The sequence below is a fragment of the Anser cygnoides genome, chromosome 4 (genome assembly GCF_040182565.1).
Source record: "Anser cygnoides isolate HZ-2024a breed goose chromosome 4, Taihu_goose_T2T_genome, whole genome shotgun sequence".
NCBI classification, from domain to species: Eukaryota; Metazoa; Chordata; class Aves; order Anseriformes; family Anatidae; genus Anser; species Anser cygnoides.
This window is the reverse complement of record NC_089876.1, coordinates 9,319,073-9,335,924: the sequence shown is the minus strand read 5'-3', so window position 1 is coordinate 9,335,924 and position 16,852 is coordinate 9,319,073. Positions and strand designations below refer to the sequence as shown.

At 43.2% G+C, this 16,852-nt stretch overlaps 2 protein-coding genes across 8 annotated transcripts in view; one reads left to right on the top strand and one right to left on the bottom strand.

Annotated features, from left to right (window-relative positions):
• CFAP99 (cilia and flagella associated protein 99) overlaps positions 1–8,605 on the bottom strand; it is a 57,752-nt gene extending 49,147 nt beyond the window's left edge. The window contains exons 1-2 of one of the 3 annotated variants that reach the window (XM_048045634.2): positions 8,474–8,605; positions 5,514–5,641 (exon numbers count right to left, since the gene is read on the bottom strand). In XM_048045634.2, coding sequence (XP_047901591.2) covers positions 5,514–5,633 — 120 coding nt within the window. In that variant the 5' untranslated portion in view covers positions 5,634–5,641; positions 8,474–8,605. Of the gene's footprint in view, positions 1–5,513; positions 5,642–7,195; positions 7,822–8,158; positions 8,423–8,473 lie in introns of those variants that run through there. The other 2 variants (XM_013178629.3, XM_013178630.3) reach the window with 2 other exon arrangements.
• Positions 8,606–8,633: 28 nt separating this feature from the next.
• The window catches only part of ZFYVE28 (zinc finger FYVE-type containing 28), a 148,285-nt gene continuing 140,066 nt past the window's right edge, over positions 8,634–16,852 (top strand). For 2 of the 5 annotated variants that reach the window (XM_048045614.2, XM_048081573.2), the window contains exon 1: positions 9,073–9,329. In XM_048045614.2, coding sequence (XP_047901571.2) covers positions 9,291–9,329 — 39 coding nt within the window. In that variant the 5' untranslated portion in view covers positions 9,073–9,290. Of the gene's footprint in view, positions 8,789–9,072; positions 9,330–16,852 lie in introns of those variants that run through there. The other 3 variants (XM_048045608.2, XM_048081566.2, XM_066996507.1) reach the window with 2 other exon arrangements.

The following is a 16,852-nucleotide window of genomic DNA, read 5'->3' as shown; positions in this document are numbered from 1 at the left end:
ACACCATGTTCTTGCAAAACAGAAAGCTCAAAAGCAGGTTCCTCTTGCTATCAATGAGAGAGAAAAATGAATAAAACAGTGAATTTGGGGTGGCAATTCTGATTTTACAGAATTAAGCTTTTCAGTAGATGGAGTTTATAAAGCTCAACGTGATTGGTCTGACCCTGAAACTCTAACTGAAGCAAATAATTCCACTGAAAATAAAGTGAGTTACTTACATAAAGACACAAACATTGCATGATAACTTCTGTATTAAAATCTATCTATTGTTATCAGCAAAAGCTTGATTCTAATAGTCACTCCAAAGAAAAACTGTCTGGGATGCTTCAGTTTTGTATAAAATGTATTGTTTTTCTTCAAAATGAAGAGATGCAGTCCATTTTTATAAATGGTCTGATGAAATGATGTACGTTATTACTTACGTACAATACACGAGATGAAGAACCACTATGATGTCAATCATTTTAATAGATTTAATTGAAGACACTAAAAAAAAGGGGCTTTAGTAAACAAGAACAAAGACATTATCTGGAGGACATCAATCTGATGAGAAAAATATTAAAAAGCATTTAGGAAGATAAACAAGGAGAAGTAGTGTTGGCATTCAAATGAAGAACAATAGAAATAGAGATGTTTGATGTTTTCAATATGAATACCCATAATTTAAAGAACTAAGATTTAAAGAATTATTTTAAGTCACTGTGCTATTTGGGATAATTCATACTGAACTCCGTTAAATACCAACAAGGTCTCAACATTGAAACAAGAGCATTTATTTGCATTTACTATTTGTTTTTATGAGCTTTGAAGGGCATAACATGACTCTTCAAGATTGAAGGTGACGGCTTGCTCGTTGCAACTAGGAATCACACAGCATATTACTAATGAACCCATGTTCCTATTGAAAATATTCCCAGTGAAAACAAGTTCAATATTATGTTGTAAATGTTATAACGTACAACACAATAAGCATGAGGACTGTAAATAGCCAAATTACAAGTCAAAGCGTAGTTTCTTTCCTGGAAGAAAATCAAGTCTGATCATTCATTGGGAACAATGAACAGAAATTCTTTTCATGATGTAAAATTAACATGTTGCAGAAATAAAATATATGGAGATTAACACAGAATTGCTTCTAGACTAATTTTGATCATAACATTCTAATTAGAGGAAACCGTGTTGATTTATCTCCCACTATTCAAGAAATAAAAATGCTTACCATATTTCATTTGTATTTCTCTAACAACAGAAGGCTAATAATCAGTGAGATTCACCAGTGCCATTTGTATACAGAAGCATGAGCTAGGAGTTGGAAAATAGGAAATGACACTGGAATGTGGTTTTCTCTCTTGCTTCCTGAGTAGCCATGAAGAGATTATCTTCTCTCTTGACAATTTGCTTTTCTGATCTATAAAATGAGGATTATCTCAAACATGTTCAGATATGAATTAAAAGCACCATAAATTGCAATAATAAATAAAAAAAGTACTTAAGTGTGTGTTTGAGTGTTTTGCTGAGTCGTGACCGAAATGCCTAAACAATGAATGAAGAAAGAATGGAGGGCCTCAATGTGCTGAATCTAGCTTTCTGTTGGAGCTGAAACCAAATATTCAGCTGAGCAGTAGATATTGTAAAAGACCTTCATCTGTCTTCTGAAACGAGAGGTTCCCTTCCAGGTAGCTGTAGAGAGCAATGAGGTGTCCCCTCAGACTCTTCTTCTCCAGACCAAACAACCCCAATTTCCTCACTTTTCAGAAGTCTTGTTTTCTAGACCCTTCACCAGCTTCGTTGCTCTTCTCTGCACGTGCTTGAGCAACTCAATATGCTTCTTGTAGTGAGGGGTCCCAAACTGAAAACAATATTTTTGTAAAGCCCTTCATTTTAACATTTAACAATATTTGAGATGCAGTCTCACCGGTGCTGCATACAAGGGGAAAATCCCTTCCCTAGTCCTGCTGGCCATGCTGTTTCTGATGCAGGCCACGATGCCATTAACATGGTAATTCTGAGTGTGTGTCACTTGAAAGACCCAGCCTTGAGCTAGTTATAGCTACACTAAACATTACTAACTACTTGACACTTGGGCAGTCTATTTATACATTTCCATCACACCACAAGAAGATTCTATCTTTATATATACAGTGGCTCGGACAGATCTGAACTACTGTCAAAGTAATGCTCACCTCTGTTCTTTAAAATTCAATTTCTATTCCTTTGGTACTAATTTTCTGATTCCCTATTTGTATCTTGAAATAGCAAGTTGTTGCAAAGTGCAGTAAGAGAAAAAGAAAAATGCATCCCAACAGTTATTGGATATGCTATCTGCTTCATCTGTTTCAGTCACAAAAATATAGGGAAAGATGGGTGCTTTTTCAAAGCAGTACACTGGGATTCGATGTGTGGCCACCATGATGGTAAATGGATGATATAAAGGCAAAAAACTTAAAACTTAACTCTAGATAGCTTTATCTAATTCCTCTGCAAATAAAAATGGTCACCTACTTATCTCATTTACACTAACATATGTACAGACTAACACAGACTTTGGGCAGTCACTCTGGAATATACCTGGAAGCAGACAGTACACCCAAATGTTTTTCAAATAGCTTTCTCTCTCAAAGCTTGAGACAAGATTTCCTACAACGACTGAATGTATTCAGATGGGAATAATGTAATGATACTTTAAAAAGTTATAAAGATGAATTAAGAAACAATAATATTCAAGAGGTTGCTTCTGTTCCTGTTGACGTCACTCGATGCCCTCCTGTGGCATTCAAGAGGAACAAGACAAGAGCTCGCCTGGTCTGATGCAAGGAACTGATAATTCATGGAAAGCTGTCTACACCATTTTAATGGAAAAGCATAATATACTATATTATTTAACACAATCGTGCTTTTTGGGTTTTTATTTTATTACTTATCTAACCTTACGTGAAAGTAAAATTAGAGCAACTAAAGATTACAAAGAAAATCTTGCTGAGAAGTTATTATGCAAACCTCTGGGTTGTGTCACTTTTGCAGCAGCACAGTGAAACCAACAGATACGTTGTGCTGGATTTTGAGCAGAATGTTCAGCATGGACCTATTCCTTCCTTACTAATAAAATAAAAGGTCTAATATGGAATTCTGCCAGTTAATTTTCACTTAAAGCAAGTTATTCTCAGTGGTTGGTACATTTTTAACCTACAGTTTTGACCCTTTGGATTTTATGCCTCTTCCTTTTTTTCATGTCCTTTTCAAATCCTTCATTTTAACATATATTTGCTTGCCCACTTTGCCACTTTCATTTATTTTCCTGTACCTCAGTTTGCCACACATTTTTAATGCTTTAATTTCTAAGGATTCCCACAAGAATAGTTTTATACTCCTGGTGGATTGTTGACAGGGATATTTTAGTCAAGACAGATTATGCCTTCAGGACTTACTCCCTTAGGATTAAATCCAATTTCCTTTTATAACATATCCACATTCACTGTGTACGTAAATAAGAATTCTAAATTAAGTCTAAAATCCAGTCTCTTTCTGTATCATTTCCTCATTGTTGTTGTCAGTTTAATTTCAAAGATGTTAAAACAAAACTTCAGCACTCTCTTGCAACTTCTTTCCACAACTTCTTTTCCGTAACTTCAGAAGTACTTCTTACCAAGTAGAAAAGTCTAACAAAATAGAAGATAGTAAGTTGTAGAAAAGTCAAGTCTGATTTACTGCATATCTAACTAACTAAATATAAAGAGAGCTGTGTCTTGCAATCATATGGATTTGTGCTCTTGGAATCTGATTCTCCTCATTTTTGTCTAGTCAGCAGTCCACAATATTAGGTTTGCTATTTGTCATGCTGCTAGCACAAGAGATACAAGCTTGGACTGAGTGGGGTTTAAAGTGATGGCCTTAATCAGGATTCTAACTGGAGAAAGTTTCTGCAGGAATCAGTTAATACCGAGTCAGTTAATACTGGCTAATTGGTAAGTGGCCAAGCCAGGAGATCATGTGTACAAAAATGCTGCAGTATTTCTGGGACCACAGGTCTATTCTGAAATTGAAAAGAAATAAGTGAAATGAATTTTCCATGAGGAATTATAATCACCCGTTTGGTACTAAAACATTGCATGAAAGCTTAACTTTGTATAAAAATAGATCTCACTTTTAATTTTCTCAGATAAATATGCAGCAAAATTATTATGGAGTAAGTGAAGTGAAACAGAATGATTTAAAATGTCCCAGAGAAAGATTTTTGCCTTATCTTTGGCATCAGCAAAAGCATCTTGGTGTTCTTTCCCCTTTGAAAGAGTTTGTTAAGAATCTTAAGATCCATGTTTCTCTAATGGAGCTACTATTTCTTTTGTCTTTGTATCACCTTTCCTGGGCTGAGAAGAGCAGTGATCTGAATATTAATAGGAATTTATTTTGGCAGCAGTGGTAGCTGAATGCACCCAGTCTTTGCCCAGTCAAAAATGATTATTTTGAAACTGGACCAGTTCCCTGATGTAATTCAGCATATGAATGCATAAAGAGTTATGCCAGCACTACAAAGCAGGAAGGCAGTGGCAGAAACTAGAGGCCTGAGTAGAAATTGTTTAAGAAAGTAAATACCCAAGGAATGTGCATCACTGCCTCAGCCTGTGATGTCCATATCAGACCTCTGAAGTTTTATATTCTTGTGAGCAGTTATGTTTATGCAAAATAAACATAAAAGATTAACTAATCGGAGTAGCAATATTTTAGACCTTATTGTCAGAAGTGGCGATGAGTACTTGAGCTACAACGTGGCAATGTGGAATTAGGGCTCTGACAATGCAGTTTGATAATACACAGCATGCACAAACAACAGCAGCCTAAACAATATCACTGTCTTTTCTTAGTGATTTCCTACAGCTGAGCCAATCCACCAGCTGCATCAGCAGAAGTCAGGGGTGCACTAAGGACAGAGATGGGAGAAGATGAATGAACATGGTGAGGAAAGGATGGGAACTGCTTCAGCTGGTATAGCTACACACTGTTGAATCTTGTTCTGGTTACTTGCAGTATTAGATTAAAAGCAGGTGGTTAATTTACTGCCACTTGCCTTCCATCCCACTGTTCTGGCAGTCATGTGCTCAAAGCAGGAATACCTGATCCTGTGAGTCAGCTTCTGAACTGCATTTGTGTATACAAACAGGTGGTGCTGGCAAGAACTTTCATTTAGAAGGAGAAAAGATGAAAGAAAGAAAACTACAAAACAGCTTAGAAGGGGGGGAGAAACTTTCCCTGTCACCGTCAGATCCATTTTAGTAGGTTGCTGCTTCCCCCATCTTTTGTTGCTACTCAAGCAGTTACGCAGCCCCTCTGATCTTTGCTTCCTTGTTTTCTGGTGATAACCAAAAGAAACTTGGACTTACTCCTGAATCAAAAATGTTGGCACTGTAAGATAAATCTATGAAAGTTACAACAGCATGTTAGAAAATAGATATCCTCATATTTAAAATCATCTACTAAAACATTGTAAGCAACGTAAGATGAACTGAAACTGAATATACCTGCAACGTCTTAGCTGATTCATTCAAGAAATCCTCCACGCTCTGATTTTCTGGGTTAAATTTGTTAAGCTGTTGGACTATTATTGCAATATGTTTTCCATGGCTGACCATCTTCACCATGGAGAATCCTATAAATATAGTAAATCATTAATTTTTCATGCCTGCTTCAGTTGTAGTGTAATGTATGTTGATAGGCTCATAGAGAAGCTACACTGCAGTAATGTACAAGAGAACATTTAGGTCAAGCTTTCAAAACCATGGTTATTCAGAGCAGCAGAAATGAGAACACTAGAAACAAAAGAAACATCAGTAAAATACAAGACATAATTACATACTTCTTATTCTGCAAATATCTTATAAGATCGTTAGGGCAATACTTTAAATGATTTCTGCATCAGGTTATTTGACAAAATTTAATTAAAGATAATACTAGAGAAAAGCATTAATTTTTGTATGTGTGCTATACAGGTCCTACTTAATACATTGATCCTCTCAGTGAGATGCAAGTGAATACAGAATTTTAGTCTTAAACCTTATTATGTGTTATTACTAGCAGTCTATTTTTCAAGAAAGAACGAAAGAAAGGGTAAAAAAAAAAAAAAAAAAGAACAGGAGCAGAGATATGAGGAATATAAGGAAGCAATGAGACAGTGTTGGTCAGCAGGCAGCGATCACAGCACGTCGGTAGCCTAGGCCACTGCCAAAGTTTTCCAGGGCACAGCAGCTGGGCACATTTAACGCTTGATGCTTTGTGAAATGAAGGGATTATATCCACCTCTAATGATGTCTTAATCATACGTGTGAGTCCACAGTTCCGGCTACCTATGCTTTAATGTTCACATGACAGGAACTGTAATTCATTTGTTTACACACACGGGCATGTTGCTGTGTATTAAAGACCAATGACAGTAATGAGCAGGGCTGAAAGTCAGGCATCCAGTTTAGCAATGGGGAAAAAAATGAGCACAGAAGTCATTTTACATGGTGAAAAAAATATTTCTGAAAATTGTTCTTCCATTTTATATATCATTATATTCTGCTGTTGCAGAAGAAAGCTTGATCAAGATGATTCATTCCTACTATGGTAAAGATAATTCATTTCTTGTTGTAAAAGGATGTTGTAACATTTTCCGATACAGTGTTTTTATACCCTGCCTTTCAGCACTATCAAATGTAATTATAATTGCCTAAACAACTCTTTTAATTACTAACGACAAGATGCTTAAAAAAGGTGTTTTGTGCAATATAGACATTTAGTTACCTAGTATGATGAAGATAAAATGTCCAAATAAAAGAAAAAAAAGACCAGCAAGACAGGGCTGGACCATGACAAGTGAGGACAAGCAAAGAAGAGGTGCTACAGTGCCTCTGTCATCGGGGGAATCACCATTTCTCCCCTCCTCTGCGGAACATGATCTGTTTCTCTGTACCTGCCAAGGTTCTTACACTCACAAGGAATTTCGGATAAGGGCGAGAAAAATACCTCTGTACTCATTCAGACTGAATCATAATTCAGGCTCCAACAGCCCTCCCTGTGACAAATATTTTTTCTTCTGGCACAGTAGAAATCTGTTTGAGTTCCTGTGCTCTGTACATGCCAACATTCCCTCTTTTCCCTCCCCACCAAAAAAAAACAGTCATTAAAGAAAAAAAATGGAATATGAAAACTAGGATATACACACCTTGAGAACTCGGGACATACAGGGGTTCTTCGCCTGTGACTGTGTTTAAACAAACTGCTGCTTTTTTATTTTATTTTTGTTGATTATTTTAAAATCATCAACATTATTTTAAAACGTATGCACCAAAAATAAAATCCATAGTGTTATGGAGTGCACCCTTATTGCCATACAGTTATTTAGGAGAAAATACTAATTCCTGTGTATAAAAATGATACAGAATCATTGCACACGAAATGGTATACAGCTTCTTCCTTTACCAGATGTAGAAGTTCAGTTAAAGGAATTAAGAACCTGACTTAGCCTTATTTTATGGCAGAGCTTGGAGATATTTTGAAAGCAATTACATATGGTAAGACCAACCACAATTGTAAGGACTTGTTTCAATGGCATGAGAGAGGCCTTCAAGTTTCACGTTCGTTCCTGCATTCCTAGCCTAGAAAGCCTGAGATCACATTTCCCCTGATGAAAGCAGTGCTTTGGGGGGGACTGAACTCAGTCCCCCTGCAAAATTCACTCAGCTCAAGCGGCTCAGAATGGCATAGGCGTTCTCCTCACGTGTGCTAGCAAGAGAGCCACCGAACACAGGGTGCAGTTGCCTCCGGGGTCACACCCTGCTGGTCTCATTTATTCTGGAATTTAGAATCACAGAATCATTAAGGTTGGAAAAGCCCTCCAAGACGATCTGGTCCAACCATCGCCCTACCACCACTGTCACCCACCAAACCATGTCCCTAAGCACCGCGTCCAACCCTGCCACACCACCGCCTGCCCTCTGAGCGAGGCAGAGCCTGGGCACTGCTCCTCTGTCCTCTTTCCTCTTTCCTTCAAGGCAGCAAAGCCTCGGATGGAGCACATCCGTGCTGACCGGCTAAAGAGCTCCTACTCTTTTTTAATTTTCACACATTTCACCATTTTGTCCACTACAAGCGTTTTATTTCACACCGTATTTTTGGCACTCAATACCTTGTGGAACTTTATGACCAGGGAATCGCTGCCCAAACCCTTCAGCAAGGAAGCTTTACGCTCCCTCCCCAGCCAGCTGAGCCAAAGGACACCGAGGCTTGGCGATACTCGACCCAAACCCCAGCAGCGGAAGAAAACCGGGAGCCAATCCCGACAGCCTTGTCACGATATGACACGGGCCGATCAGTTCCCCTCTCGGTCTTCTGTTTCGTGGCTGGATTTGGAGTTCCCCGGCCGCCGGGGAGGCCGCGGGGCGCCCTGAGGTGCCGGCGGGGCGCGGGCGGCCCCTCGGCCCGGCGCTGCCCGCTCCCGTACCTGGCTCGGCGCCGCTCCCGGGGCGGCCCCGCGCTCCCTCCGCCCGTTCCGAGCCCGCTGAGGCCGCCACGGCCCGGCAAGGCCCGGCCCGACCCGACCCGCCGCGGTTGCTAAGGGCCGCGGGGCCTGCTGGGAGTTGTAGTTCTCCCGCGCGGTCGCTTTCGTATTGCACAATGGGCGCGGCGGGGGCAAAGAACTACTGGGATGGGAGAAAAGATGGCGGCGATTGTTTGCCGCCGTTGCCGAGCAGCTCGATACGCCGCTTCTCCATTTTTTCGGTCAGGAGCGGCTAGAAATTAATCAGCACGGACTTAGGTAGGGCTGCCTGTCGGGTGCAGAGGTTTGTTGTCCAGAACCGGCGAGGTTCACCATCTGGGGGCGAGGAGACTACAAGCCCCAGCACACACCGCGCAGCGGCGCATCCCACCGCACCCCAGCAGCCCTGCGCGGCATGCCGGGACATGTAGTTCCCCCTCATCTCCCGTTACGCAAATGAGCGGCGGAGTGGGCGGGGCGAGCCCTCCTCCCGCCGCCTTGCGATTGGCGGCGGGGCCTGAGGGAGAGAGAGCGAGCGAGAGCGGGGGCCGGCCCCCCGCGCATGCGCAGAGCGGGGCCGGGGCGCCGCTGCCGGGCGGGCGGCCGCGGGGGCTGTCAGTGAGGCGCGGAGCCGGCGGCGGCGCCGGGCGGTCCCTGCGCTGAGGGCAGCCCGCGGCCACCGGCGCCACCACAGCCGCCAGCAGCAGCACAGCGCTGCCTCCCGGAGCGTCCCGGAGCTTCCCGGCCAGCTCCCCCCGAGCAGCCCCGGGCGGTGGCGGTGATGATGAACAGGTTCCGAAAGTGGCTCTACAAACCCAAGGTGAGCGGCTCGGGGGGCTGCGGGGGGCGGCGGGATGACAAAGCACGGCGGCGCCTCGGGCTGTCTGCCCTTCCTCCTCTTCTGCCCTTCCTCCTCATCCTCCTCTCCCTCCTCTCCTTCCTCCTCTCCATCCTCCTCTTCCTCCGAGCCGCGCGCCTGAGGCAGCGCACAGCCTCCTGCTGTCGCGCCGCTATCGCGACAGCGCTGTCGCGAGCACCCGGCCCCCCTCTGTCTCCCCCCCCCCCCCTCGTCCCCGGCACCCTCCTGCTGCCGGCCGGGCTTCGGGCGGCGGAGCCGAGCCCGGCTCCCGCGGCCCCCGGAGGGCACAGCCCGCGTGGGGGGGGGCGCCTGGCGCGCACGGACAGAAAGTTGAAGCGTGGCTTTAGGGGAAAAGTTGAGGTTTTCCTTTTTTCTGCGGTCGGAACCCCGGCCGGCGTGTGTGGGAGAAGGCTGCTCGTCTGGCGTGGCTGCTGCGACCCGAAAGGGAGGTAATTCAGGGGCGGAGGAGCTGGGAGCGCCGTGAGGAGCTCTGAGGAGCTGAGCGGGCAGCGAGGGGTTGCAGGGAGAGCCCGAGAAACTTCAGTTGTGTTCCCGGTAAACTTTGTCCTTTCTTTCATATCGATGAACTTCTAACGAGTAAAAAGAAGCACGGAACTTGCAATGAATAAAAGAAGCAGAAGAAATCGCAAATGCAGCTTTTGTCACCTTTTCTTTATCAAAACCAATTAGCCTTCCCTCTAATTGTCTTCCTAATAGAGATCCGATCTCTTTTTTTTTTTTTCCTGATAAACCCCACTTTATTAATATGCAATTTCAAGGGGCGCATCAAACGGTGCGTGCTTATCTGTCCGTGGGGCTTATCTCTCCGTGGGGCTGATCAGCGGGGCCGGGACCTTTGCACACCCGTCGCATGGCACCAGCCCTCCCAAAGCCTCCCGGCAGCGCTGTGACAGCAGCGTCGTGTCCGGGCTGCGCCGAAGGAACCACGGAGGAACAGCTGGGGGACTTGGCAAACAGCTCGGGTTGGTTTCGGAAGCTCGCTGCATCGCTTTCTGTGCTCGTCTTCAAAATGGGGCGCTGGAGAGCGTAGTAACGTGACGACCTGTTCCTTCAGGAGCAAGCATTTGCTCTGATTTGTCCATTGACTTGTTATGGATAATGTTGAGATGAATATACAGAAGTTTGCACGGTTGTTTGTTTGTTTTTGGTGGAAAGTAAGGCGGAGGCGTTCACACGTAGGGAGCGTCGCTTTCCTGGTTGTTCTCCTTGCTGTCCAGTTTGACCAGAGGGTTCTTAGGATTCCTTCCAGTAACGCTGGTGGGTTCCACAGTCTGTTCTGAAACGGTTTGGAACATAGTCTGGTTTGAAGTTGATTCCTTCTTGGATTTTTATTCTGGTGGGGGCTTATCGCTGCTTATGTTACGTAGTTATAATCTTCTGTTAGGTCCTGCAGGCGCCAGGTGTGTTTTATGGGCAGTAACAATATTGAACTGATGATGGAGACTGCTTCTTTTGAGGCTTTCCAGATACCAGTACGGTGTAACAGGACTTCTGCGTGGCAGCTTTTTTTTGCAGGTGTGGGGTGTTTGGCTGCTGCTTTGATCGCATCCAGAACTGATTGTGAAGGCAGCAGGGGAATGGGGCTGGGAGGGAACAGGAGAGCAGCGGGTTCACAGCGCAGTCCGGCCAGGCACCTGAATAGATGCTCATATTTGTACATGGCTGAGACTGAGAAATGGAACAGAGAGGTATTACTCAACACGATTGAATTACAAAGCCGTCAGGATAATTGCCAAGTTACTGTAAGAGGCAGGGACCTGCATCTAGGGAGAGACATTTACTTCAGAACTGCTGCATCTGTTTGAACATGGCAAGGATGTGAGAGAAAATGTGGGTGTAGGGAAGTGGAAAGTCCTGACTAATGTTGGGAGCGTGTCACGAGAGCAGCACGGCTTTCCTACGTCCTTACGCAGCCAGCACTCTGCCTTCTGGCCCTGCCCCGGCTCTTCAGGTGTGCTGGCATACCTGGACGTCAGTAAGCAGGGCGGTGGAGGTACCCACAGAGAGAAATAAACGGCAGCGATGGGGTCTGCACGGCTGGCAAGAGGCAGAGTTTTAGCTGATGCATTAGAAGCAGAGCAGAGAGATGGGGCTCGGTTTCCAGCCTCCTGTGCTGCATCGATGGTGGCTGAGATTTTTGTGTGCTTTCGCGTTGGTGGAACGACGGCTGTACGGTTTGACCTCCTCAGGGCGCTGCAGGCATCCCACTGCCTCTTTGGCTCTGCTACCATGCGCAGAAAAAGGATGATTCCTTCTAAATCAAAATATTTGTGCGTATGCAGGGATAGACCAGAAATATTTCCTGTCACTCCAGGGAGCTTCTTATCTTGTACCTTTTGCTGTCGGAACATTCCACAGGTGCTAGGTCAGAGCCTGCTCCCGGGCAGACCTGAGCATCCCACAGAAGTATGGGAACTGACTGGTTTTGTACAGTTCAGAAATGCTTTTGATGCCCAAAGTATTCCGAATAACTTCTATGAACGCCGCTGCTGAAGTTCCAAGAATAGCTTGGAAAAGGAGCAGATAAGAGCTCACCGGGGTCGATGTTTTGAATTGAGATCCATTTTATTGATATTTTGAAAGAACTGTTCAGTATTTGACATGGGAAAAAATAATCTCTCTAACCACAACTTAAAGATGTTTTTAATCTGCTTAGCATAAAAGACTGGAACATCTTCAATGGATGTTTATTTTTCTTTATTTAAAATATTAGTTGGTGATTTACATCTACGAATCTGAATTTCTTTGGGTTTTCTTCAAGCTGATCGTTGCTTTCTGTAGCTGGATTAGCAGATGCATTTTCAGGACACGAGATTGTCGCTTTCTGTTAACGTGTTTCTGTGAAATAACATCTAGGGACGCATGGAATGGCTGGTACTGGGAGAAAGCTAGTTTTCGTGTCTGTGCATAGTACCTTTCTCTAACTTTTTAAGGGTCTTCTTACTAAGCTATGTTTTGAGAAAGTAAGCCCTAGGTAGCAATAATGCTTTTCATAATATTTATTGAAGGACTTAGAATAAAACATAGATATGCTAATTTAAAACAAGGCTTTAAAACAGGAGCTAGTAAATGAGCATCTTGGAAGAAGATTCCATGCAAGTAAGAGAAAGAGAGAACGTTCCTAGGGGATAAAGAGTAATCCCCTAATGTAGAAAAGTGAGAGCCAATGGCAAAATATTAATCTAGTGACCTCTAGGAGCTTCTGCACTACCTTGCGTAAGGATAAGTGTTTTTGTTTGTTTTTGTTTATATATATGTATGTATCCTTAAAAAGCAGGTAAAAACTGAACACTCAAACCTGCACGTAACAATGTAATCTTGCTTGGTTGTGTTGTCAGTGTTGCTTTGTGGCAGAGCTGACTCAAAGCATTAAAGGATGGGAAATAAATAGAAAATAGCCAAGACTGATTTTTTTGTTTTTTATTTTTTTGGAAAAGAAGAGGAAAATGCTCGTAGGATTTTTTTTTTTTTTTAGGAAAAAAAAGCTGTATACAGAAGATGATGAATCAAAGTATGAACTTTAGAGGAACAGAAGATAGTAAAAATTACTCTCGAATACGTGCTTAACACACTGTGAAGAACACTTTTAAAATTGAGTCAGTAGAATGAGATGTAGGAAGAGGAAGGATTATTTTAAGTAGCGCTTTGATGGACTGAAATGGTGAGAAATGAAAAAGGATGAAGCTACTGGAATAGCCAAGCAACTATTGAGGCTAGTTTGGGGTGAGAGAAAGGAAAAGGAAGGATCAATTTACAGAGTGATAGGAAGAAAGCACTATCTTATTTTAGCTATAATTCCCACATCTTAAAAGTGAAGTGTTTAGTCTTCACAGGAGAGAACTAGAGCGAGTTCAGTCGTGGGAAAAGTGTCTTAAGAAAACTACTTGAATGAAGAGTGAAGGAAGAGGTAAATTGCATTTGTAGCCTAAAATTTCTTTTTACTGGTGCCGTACAGTAATCAAAGTCTTTTGGGCGCTGCTGTTTGTGAACAAAACCTGGTATTTAGTACTATATTTTTATTAACATCTTACTACTTTCAAAGACAAAATTTAGGAATCTTTCTTATTTGGGGAGACCTCAATTACCCGCTTAATTATTCTTGTTGCTGCTGTCTGATCAGAGGCTGCAGCTATCGAACCGCATTCATCAGCAATATTGATAAAAATCCAGAGGAAGGCAACTTACACATCCACAGACATAGCTTCAGAGTTCTGTGTGCTGACGTGCTTTATTTTAGAAGCACCATCTAGTGGTTTGAACACACGTGTGGAAACCAGTGATTCTTTGCTGCTCACTGTGGCTCTGCAGCTGACTTAAGGTAATTCCAAGTCCTGTTGTTTCTTGGCCTTGGTTTACCTGCAAAAGTCAACTGGGCAGCTGTTGCAGTTGTCTATTAAGGGAATTGCTTGGCTGTTCTTAGTTACCCTGACGTGGGAGCAATGCGTGCACCTTGCAAAGTGACTTTTTGGACGTAGATTACTGTGAGCAGAGTCACGGTATGTCAGAGTGGAAGTCCATCTAGCCTGGTGTCATGTCTGGTGGTTCTCGTTCGCTGCATCCCGTAACAGACGCCTAGGGGAAAAAAGATGAGAGGAATAGGAAGTGATATTTCCCCCGGGCTTTCTTTTGAACTTACGGCAGTCTGCGTTTTCAGGAGTGTGCTGAGCTGCAGATTGTGCCCATATAATTCAATAGCTTGGGAACATTTTTCCTTAAACTGTCTAATTGTTTTTCAATCCATTTATACTTCTGGCCTCCATTATGACTCCTGGCTACTCAGTGCTTAAAGCCCAGTTTCCCTCTAGTGAGGTGAGTGTTTTCCAGCATCCATCAGTGTGAGCCAGTGTGTCCCTTGTCCTGCAGACTCCCTTTGCTCTTTCCCTTGGAAACTTGATTTGGATCTTTCGACTCCCTCTCATGTCCCCCCCACGATCGTTACCAGAACTTAGAAAAAACTTCTTAAAGAACACATTGTGCTCTTCTATGTTGTTTAGAAGAATCACAATACAAAAAGAATGTCTGCGTTGACCACAGTATTTAAGCTCTGGTAGTTGAGGGTGCCCAAAGAATATTTTCTTACTGAGCTAACTAAAAAATTAGCAGTGCAAATACCTTTGACATGCTTCATTTAGCTGTTTTAATAGTTATGATCTACTGTCTTGGCAGTTCTGTTAGCAATGTTCATTTAAAAATGCATTCAGTAAAGCTATTTTTATATACCGATGTTAAAAATAAATGAATTGGAAGCCGCGTAGGTACGTTTGACTCATGTCTGAAGACTGACCAGCCTTCACTACGCATCCGAAAAAGCAAGTTTCTGAGGCTCAGTTGTTTTACTGGAGGATGCTGCTTCGTTGGAGTCTGCCTTACCTGTTCTCAGATGAGTCTTTTTTTTCATCTTGCAAGTACAAAATATTCCAGTGTATCTAAAATTACAAGCTGGTTTAATGGTCACATGCTCTCTGCTTGTCTTTTGGACAAGAACTGCTGCTCTGCAGACAAGGTGAAGCTGCCGAGCCCCATGAACTGAAGCTGTCCCCAGCCAGCTAACGCCAAGCTCTCAGCCCCCCGTGACAGGCAGTGCTGTGCGGTAGGATTTGGTTTTCTTTTTTATGGCAGCATCCAAGCCTGCTGTTTGGAAACAGGCGAGTGACACAAGTTGTAATACACTTCGCAGAGCTGTAGATTTAGGATGTAGGAACGGGTGAGCTTTAGGGGGGTTGTGTGTTTGGACAACAAAGATGCAGCCTTCCTGTCTGAGTGCTCCTTGCTGTTAAAACCAGAGAGTCTTGCTCTTTTTTATGTATTTTGATGGTGTGAGTCAGACATGCTGCATTCTGTCCGTGTATTTCTGTTCTCCCCTGCAGCTTGTAGGATTTTCCTTCTTGTTTCCCAGTGGGCAGTGACCCTTTTGCAGTACTTCCTCAGGCCTCTGACCTGGGTATTCTTCTTGACTGTCCTCATCCTGTTGGTGGTTCTGCTTTCTCCTATTCCTCTCTATTCACCATCTTCTCCTCCCTAGAGTATTGATGCTTTTGATGTTGTTTAGGATCAAGATTCCCTGAAGAGCTGATCAACAGGAACTGGGTTATCAAAGGAAATAGGATTCTGCAGCAAGGCTGTGATTATCTATAACATTGCACTGCAAGGGAAGCTGAGAATGTCATATAAGGACTGCCCCTACTTTACCCCGTCTTTATAGGGCACAAGATCATTTTTCTTTTCTCTCGCAGGATCTTTAGCCATGCTTGATGGCTGTTCAGAATGAATAACGTAACAGCGAGCATCGTGTCAGTTCCATGCACTGTGCGCTGGGTGAATGCAGGGACGGAGAGCTACCGGGGGAAAGACACTGAAGGGGAGAGAGGTGAACAGTGTAGAAGAAAGTGCTCAGAATAAAAACATAAGAAAACCAGTCTGAGGGTGGAAAAAGGGGAGGAGATGACTCTCCTCTTTCGAAATGCACGCTTAATATTTTCAGTTGGGCCATAGGTTAATTTGAATTGGGGTGATGTTTATGCTGGAATGTCTTAATTCCTGCCATCATCTGGCACTTTGATCTCGGAGAATTACAGGTGGTTGAAGCTAAACTAACCGGATGCTCAGGGTGTTCTGCATTTCTACTTTGCATTCTTCTGATTTTCTCCTTCCTTTGTCAACCTTTTAACATAGGAGACGTTTCCTGCAATTCTGAAGTTCATCAGATGTTGAAAACAATCAGATTATCCAAGTTACCATTTCTGCTCTGTACTGACGTTACAGAGCTGAGCGTGAAAGGAGCCTTCCGTGTTTATCTAAAGTTGGCTTTTGGATGGTTGTCATCTTAGGTATCTTTTTAGAAGTGATAAGGGGTGCTCATATCAGTGCCTCTGTGTAGAAGGAGAGTCAGAGAAGCATCAGTCTGTTGGCAGAAATTTCACCTTCCTGTATCAGTGCAGTTGCTGGACTTTGAGTGCTCTTACCATACAGATAAGGACATATCAGACTGTTTCCTCTCAAGCCCTACAAATCCTTTGAAAGAACTGCCTGCTTTTACGTAACTTTCAAGATTGAGAAACATAGAGTACCTGCACTTCTGAATGCATTATTTAATGCTTTTGTAAAGTGTTTTTATGGAGCTGGATGAGCGTCTCTGATCTAGTTGACAGCCTTACGAAAATGGCTTGACGCAATAGAGAAGACATCATTCTGTGGTGCAAGATGGATGGAAACCCTTGTAGGGTAAGGCAGAGTTAATAGGACATAAGGAGCAGGAGAAAATGTTAAGGGCCATAAAGCAAACCTCATCTTGAACCTGTGATTTATTTGGCTTTGTATTTTAAGGTGTTTTGCAGGTCATCACTGAAGCATAAGAGATTAAATGGAAATGGTAATTAGGTTTGCTGCAGTCCGTTGGCGATGACTGGTGCGTGCTCATCCTGGAGCAGAGTGACTGCTTTTGTTTATGTGTGTGTAGGTCCTGT